Source organism: Merops nubicus, unplaced genomic scaffold (genome assembly GCF_000691845.1).
Source record: "Merops nubicus isolate BGI_N331 unplaced genomic scaffold, ASM69184v1 scaffold4847, whole genome shotgun sequence".
NCBI lineage: Eukaryota > Metazoa > Chordata > Aves > Coraciiformes > Meropidae > Merops > Merops nubicus.
The window spans coordinates 1-7,740 of NW_008620831.1; the positions used below are offsets into that span (position 1 = coordinate 1).

Genomic DNA, 7,740 nt, shown 5'->3' on the forward strand with positions numbered 1-7,740 from the left:
ACCTAGTAATTTCATCATAGAAGGCTGCAAAATAACCAGATCTTCAGGTTCTTCTTTAAACTTAACAAATAGAATTATAGCAAAGGGAATGCTTTACTCCTGTCAGCTGTGCCTCTTCCAAGCGAAAAAAAGCACATATTTTTCTTTTTTGTCAAAAAAATAGTCTTTAAATCAATTCCATTTCCTTGCATAATTTTAGGTTTCTTCTCAGTCACTCTGATGGAATTAAAGCAGATTGGTATCAATTAATCACTTCCCTAACATATAAATACTAATAGTTTTAAAAAATAGTGAAATAAACTTCAGTGATGCATACTGCCAACCTAGTACTTTCTCCATTTGACTCTGCGTGCAGGCTTCTCAATTACTGTATCAAAAGTACAAAGGATTTGCTAGAACGCCAAATTTAGAAGACAGTACATTTATTCAAGGAAAGTTGTCAATTCAAATCCAATTTTAAATAGAAAATTTAACATGACAGACCTTCAGCATGTAAAATATTTTCACCAAAAAACAGTCCCCTGTAAAGCTGCTCTAATAGGATGATTACATATTCTTTAAGAGTATCAGAACTCATATTTTCGAAACCACGTGATGATATTTTTCAAAGGCCTAAAGACAACTTGGATTTAAAAGTTTTCCTTTGGCACTTCTTTCTTTGGGTTAACTTCTTAAATGACAATTTTTAATCACACCCAATGCTGCTAGAAAGAATATCAGTTTAATTAGTAAGTATATCAGTCTGATGCTCACCAATCAGTTTCACTCTTCCTGAAGACAGCAATGTGGGATCATCTTTTTTGACATTATTTATTGAGTCATCTACTAGTTCTTTGATATGATCAATTCCTACAACTTGTCCTTTGGGACCCACCTGGAATAAAAATATACAGTTGAATAATTTCTGCTAGTTTTAATTTATTCATAGAATGAATAGAATTTCTATCTCCTGAGTCCATTTCTCTAAAATGAAAACAGAAACAGTAAAGTTGTAGTATAGTCTCCCAACATTATGAAAACTGCTACTAAGAATGCCACATCCTGACGGCTATAAGCAACCAAGTTGATTGAAGTTTGTCAGTGTGTTCTTATGCTTGTTATAGTCATCTTCACAAGATGTGATTAAGTTATACTATCAGTGGAGATCTCTTCTCTGAATTTTTAGAAGTTAAATTTGATCATGAGTGTTTACATCACCTGCAACAGAATGCAACAACTTCAAGGAGAAAGACCAGAACTAATCTCCTTTCATGTTGAATAAAACTTAAAGGTTAAGGTTTTTCTCGAGAAGACCTTACTTGAAGGAAAACAGTAAGCCATGCATTTTATTCTAAGTTATCTCAAGAGTCCTTTTCTTTCAGAAGCAAATGCAGCAATTAACAGTCAGGGATGAACCACCTTCCACCTACTCTTGTGCATTCATGAATCTACTTTCAGCTTTACATCTCTCTTCCACAGGAAGAGTGGAACTTTTGAGAGCTCATAACTCACACAGTCATGAAAGATCTGTGTATTCTGAGGGGAAAAAAGGCCTACTAACAAAAACTTTGTCATTACAGCTATTTCTGCTGGAACTGTGTCTTTGTTCCACAAAATTATTCCAGTTTTTGCAAGAGGATAAATGGAATTCAAATCTTAAACTCTGACCATCTTCAACAGGATCCAGCTCAAAGAACACAACAGCAGACTACATCCTAGCAGCCCATACTGTCACATAACTCTGTCTTTGGATACATCTGAATGCATAAGTTATGCTTCTGTATCTTACATTTTAACGCTGCTGAGATAAGCACAATTAATAACTGGTTATCGATATGGGCATTTTCCCTGTTTTATTATGGTCAAGTCCTATGTTAAACACATCTCTTCTTTTTCAGCTGGAAGACCACCAGCCTAGCCTTTGAAACAGAGCAAGACACATGGCAAGTTTTTATAATGACAACCACAGGTTGTGATTCGGGGGAATGCCTGGTGATCAGCTGTCCCAGAAGCTGGCAAAGATCAGCGTAGTCCAACAAAGGGTAATGTCCCAGAGATCAGAGTTTAGCACAATGGTCACAGCATGACATAGTCAGAGAGAAAGTAAGAGACACCCTGCTGCGTGTCACAGCCAGCTACGCTATCTCTGAGTCCTCAGCTGCTCTGGCACATTCAAGTGTGCAATGAGACAACAGCAAAATGGCACAATTTTGGGGGTCTCTATGGTCTGTTTGAAATAAAAAAAATATACCCCACTCTTCATAATTCTAGTGCTTAGAGGATGAAAACTACATTTCATTTAAAGTGCTAGTGACCTTTAAATGCAAATAAACTTAAGTTTGTATGCTATGTAAATAAGTTTATCACAGTAGTTTAACCTGAGAAACTGAACAAAAATCTTAAAGTTGTTTTGCCAGTACAGGGAAGCATAAAGCCTTCCCTTGAAGTACCACAAACGAGATTATCATCATAGGAGTAAAGCTGTTGTGACATCAGTGTGCACTGTTGTATTTGTGCCATAAATGTGAGCTATTCATTCTAGATCTCAAGCAGAGTGAGAAGCAACATCCATGTGATCTAGGAAGCACATCTCCAACTGAATTTTGACAGAAAAACACTTTATCATCATTCCCTGTAACATACCACTTTCAAGCTTTTATTACTATTAGAAAGAACTTCACAGAGAAAGTCAGAGCAGTACATAATCATCTTATCTACAGTCATTAGCAAGGTCCATACTGCACAGTAGTAATGCTATCAAATAGAAAAAAAAGCATTTATCCCATGTTTCATAAAACACATCTGTAACACACTCCACAGTGTACCATCAAGGAGGATTCAGAAGAGGAATGTGACATTCATACAACAATGAAAAGACAGTATGATTAACCTCAGCAAAATCAAAAAGGTATTTCATCTTTGTGGTAATCGTGACTTCTCTGCAGATGTCTTCAGCTATTCAAATACAGGTATTTTAAAAGCAAAAACTGCACAACCACAACTTACCACGTCTTATTGAAAATGGTAATTCCTCTATGCATTCACAGTTTTTAGTGGGAAATAAACATAGCTTTGACAGAAGTTTTAACACTTATAGGATTGGAGTTCACATGCATGCTACTAGGACTTGATTATTAACAACAAAGCTAGACCAAAAACAATAGGTAGAAAGTTGAACAAGCAACTTTTAAGATTTCCTCTAAACTTAAATTTGGTTAATTTATTTCAACAACAACAAAAAAAAAAAAAAAAAAAATTTGCAGCTAGCACTTAACTAAATGATTTTGTAGTGCATTGCCCCATCCTAAACATTCTTATCTAATTCTTAACATGGGAAACCAGAAGTAATCACAGACTGAACACACCAGTGCTTGGAAACAGAAAACCAAAAAAAACCATGAGAATTCATCATACACATCATCATATTCCAAATTAACTTCTCAGAAAAAAAAATCTCATTGGAAGTTTAAAGGAGGTCTCTTCTAATTATAAAACAACGATAAAGTCCTGGAATAGAGAAGGAAGAACCAATTATATTCCACTACATAAATCACTTTAACAGTACTGTAGCTATAGCCATCATAAACAACTTTTCTTTCATTTTTTTTCCCCTGATGTAAGATAGGATGGAAACACAGAATTCCTTATGAATTGAACAACCCAGAGATTAAGTTACTTGGAGAAGATGTAATAAGAATATAAATTAATATCTGACTTAGAAAATATTAGGTGGATATTTATAGTGATGCTCATGCAGTACAGCAACAAGAAAAAAAAGAAATTTAATTCAAAGACAATTTATATAAGTACACTGTATTCTCCTGTGGAAACAGGGCTCTTTTAGGTGTCACATCATAGCAGGAAGATATGACAACTGATCACAACGAGAACACTCATAACCACATACGGTAATGTAAAAATTGGGCTGGATGAGACAAAAACCTCCTTCCTTGAAGGTATAATGCAACCACTAAAATGTAATCAAAGAAAAAAATCCAACTTCCCCTGAAGGCAGTTTCTTTACTATCACATGATTTACTGGACCCTTTAACTCAATCATCTAGTATCAGCAAGGGTAAGAAATGGGTACTATCCACAGCCAGGAGAGTAAACTATTTTCTGTATAATAGACATTAGTCCACTGTACAAAGGATGCTTTTATTTTCCACCCTTTAATTCAGAGTTATGCTGCAGTTCAAGCAGTTATGACAGTCAAGTGATTAAACTAAGTATCTCACCATTCGTGAAAAGCATGCCGTGAGGATTCCACTTCCAGATCCTACATCAAGTGCTTTGGCTCCTTCATGTAACTGATCAGATAGAAGTTCAAGAGCATATGCATGCTAAGAGAAGAAGACAGAGGCAGAAAACTTCAAAATGTTTTCAGTGTCCACTTTACCCAGCATAAGTTCATTTCTTCAGCGATTTCAGGCAATGCGCTAAGGATTCATGTAGGACATTTCAGAATTATTTTGTTAGCAAAAAAGTGGAAGGCAAGGGAGAGCTTTAACTACCCAATATAACCATTGTTATTTCATTGTCTTCAACAAATTGTATATGGGTTTTTTAATTTTATTTTTTAGAAAATACAAACTCATCTGACCATTCAAGTTTCTAGCAGACACTCAAATTACAGACAATTACTGTGAGAGACACCATAAATCTCTTTAGGTACAGTGGCTCTTACTGCTCAGGCAGCATATGGCACATAATGAATTCAGTTTATCATTATGCCATATACATTGGAATAAGCTAGGACAGAGGCTGGCTAGGAAGAAGGCAGCTCTGGGGCATCAAGGAAAATGGCTATTTAAATTACCTCTTGCATTACCTGCACACGTGTCGAATCAAAGAGCATTACAAGTAAGTTGTCTTTCACAAAGGCAGATAGCTAGGCTCACACATGAAATGCAGCAGTCTACAGGGACACTTCCTGAATTTTGCTTTCCCACATGGTGGACCAATACACAAACTAAGCTTAGTTCACACACTTAAAAAAAACAGTTTATTCTTTAATGTCTCAGAGGTAGCCATCACCACACTTTTAAGGCTTAATCCGTCACACATGGAAAACAGAAATAATGAGAACATTTATCATTAACATTTGCTTAACAGACACATTTCCCTTTTGCTCTAACATTTCATACACTGCTAGCACTGAGCACAGCATAATTCAAAGATAATGACTTAGGCGAGTTAAAATTTTGAAAATACGATTAATTTTTCTTTTCTTTCTTAGCTACAATACCACTTTCTCTGTCTTCCCTTGACTAAAATCATTATCATTTCCATATGAAATTTCTGACTTTTTATACTGATCAGTAAGTAAATTCTAGCCCAACTAGGTAGTTCTTAGCCAGGAGAAGCAGACTTTTACTCTGTTTTGACGCTTCACAAACACTGCAAGGACAAAGTATATGCTTCTATTCATCCTTCACCTCAAATAAAAAAAAAGAAAAATTATGTCTATTCTAGATATATGTATTGAAATTCCCTTTTAATGAATGCCCTGGTCTCAAATTACTTGGCAAAAAACCTGCGTCTCAGTACAATGTGTTTTTTCTTCCTGTTCAAAGAATGAAAGGCATTACAGAAACACCATACCACAAAAATCACTGTTATCCACTCCAGAATTCTTACCTTTTCATAAATCGCTAATTTAGGTTGGAAAGGATCTCTGGAAATCCTGTCGCCAACCCTCAACACAGGGGCAATTTAAATTAGGCTGCCAAGAGCCCTGTGAGTCAGGTTCTTTGTATATCAAAGAACAGAATTTTAACAATCTGCAAAACCTGTTCTGGTGCTTAACAACCCTCAATGAGTTGTTTGGTTTGTTTTTTTCCACCCTAGAAACTAATCACAACTTTCCACATAGCATTTTTTTCTCCACTACCCCATATCCTACCTATCACTGTGTATCTCCAAGAAAAGTCTGACTCAATCTCTGTGCCCTCCCACTAGGAAGTTCACAACAGCATCACTGCAATCAAGTGTTGATTAAGTAGGATAAATATTCTATTTCAGAAGCGTCTGGATGTTTATAAAACCACCTATACTAACTAACATAAATTCAAAGCTTACCATATGTGGAGCGCTGATTGTTGCTTGGAAACCTGTAAAACAAGAGAATGAAAGAACAAGTTGATCATTGTGCAGACAGAAACCTTACAATCTTTATTACCTTGACTGTAAAATGCAATGCCATATTTATCCCCCTCATTCTGGGCACTAATATCCCCCCCTATCCCCACAGTTACATTAGTACTCTATTTCACAAGTGAGTCAGGGAACATCATCTGAAAGCTACGCCATGTCAGCTCTGGATAGAGGGGAAAAAAAGAAATAAAACCAATAATGGTTTCTATCCCTGACCTCCGTTACAATCTCCATTTTGTCACTATATTGCCTTAGCTTGATCAAATATACTGAATTCAGAAAAGTAATGTCTCAGAGAATAACATAATGCCTATTTCGCTCAGTCCCTATGTAAAAACCTGAACTGGTTAGTTTTGTGCTTGATGTGGTGGAGACCATAGAACTTCTGGAGACAACTTCATCTATTTTGCCAACAACACACACCTATGCGAAAATATGGAGGAATCCCCATCTGTATTTGTTTTTGTGAAGACATACAAGCTTTTGAGTACATGCATATCTTAAAACATTTTTGATTTTTCCTATACAACTGATAAAATCCTAATACAATTCATCTTCCTCACCACTGCTGAGGGGGGGGAAAAAAAAAACAAACAAAAAAAACCCCAAGAATTTTCCTATACAAATAATAAAATCCCATTACACTTTAGTTGTCACCTCCCATTATTAAAGAAATAAAAAAAATCAAGAAAAAAAGAAACTAGTACATTTGTGTAATTCATTCTCCTGCCTTGGAAAGATAAAAGCTGGATCTGAATAGGAAACTACTGTCCTATCAGCAAATTTCCCCATTTCAAGCTTATTTTTATTTATATTTTTTTTAAAAAAAAAAATCTCACAAACATTTAAGAAACTCCACATTGCTCTGAAGTGAATAATTTCTATGCAGAGAGATACTCTTCTGGATCTGAATTGGATACAAATGATTTTTAAGTAAACATCAGCTGTACCACCACAAATTGCTGTGGTTTAAAAAATAAATACATATTTACAGATTAATATTGACTAGGATGCATCAAATAGATGTTCTTAAGTATGCCAATCACATTCCATAATAAACATAGTTAAAAGGTATTGATTAAACTGATTAATTTTGTTTTTTAATTTGGAAGTTTGTTTAGTTATGTTCGCATCATATATATATATGACAAAGGCAGTCACAGGTACACAAACTGGAACAATCTCAATCATTTTTACAAAATGCTCTTACCTATAGACTGTGGAGAATCCATATAAGGGTTGTATTTTGCATAGTGGCAACGGTCTGTAGCCAGCATTACTTCAAATACCTTGTCTGATTTGATTATTCCATTTTCTATAAATAAACAAATAAAATTGAAGGCATTTTCTCTTCTGTAATGCAAGAGCACTTCAAATACATGAATATATTTCTAATACTGTGAGAAATTATGCTACCTTGCCCTCTCTAACACTAGAATTTAAGCTGTGGTCTGTAGATAAAACAATGCTTAAGCCAGTGAACTTTGAACAAGACTTTTCCAGTAGTTACAGATGCTTTTCTGAAACCAGAGAGATCATTTGCAAATATCTATTCCCTAAAAAAACCTTCAACTTCATGCACACCTTCAATATTCCTGAAAACGG

At 35.2% G+C, this 7,740-nt stretch overlaps 1 protein-coding gene across 1 annotated transcript; it reads right to left on the minus strand.

Moving 5' to 3' along the window:
• Positions 1 to 753: 753 nt before the first annotated feature.
• On the minus strand, positions 754 to 7,460 carry LOC103776698 (protein-L-isoaspartate(D-aspartate) O-methyltransferase; the record flags this gene model as incomplete). The annotated part of the gene is made up of 4 exons (XM_008944220.1): positions 7,346 to 7,460; positions 6,061 to 6,092; positions 4,218 to 4,322; positions 754 to 874 (listed from the first exon to the last, which is right to left on the minus strand). Coding segments are annotated over exons 1-4 (325 nt in total), but the record flags the coding sequence as incomplete, so codon positions are not given.
• Positions 7,461 to 7,740: the final 280 nt, after the last annotated feature.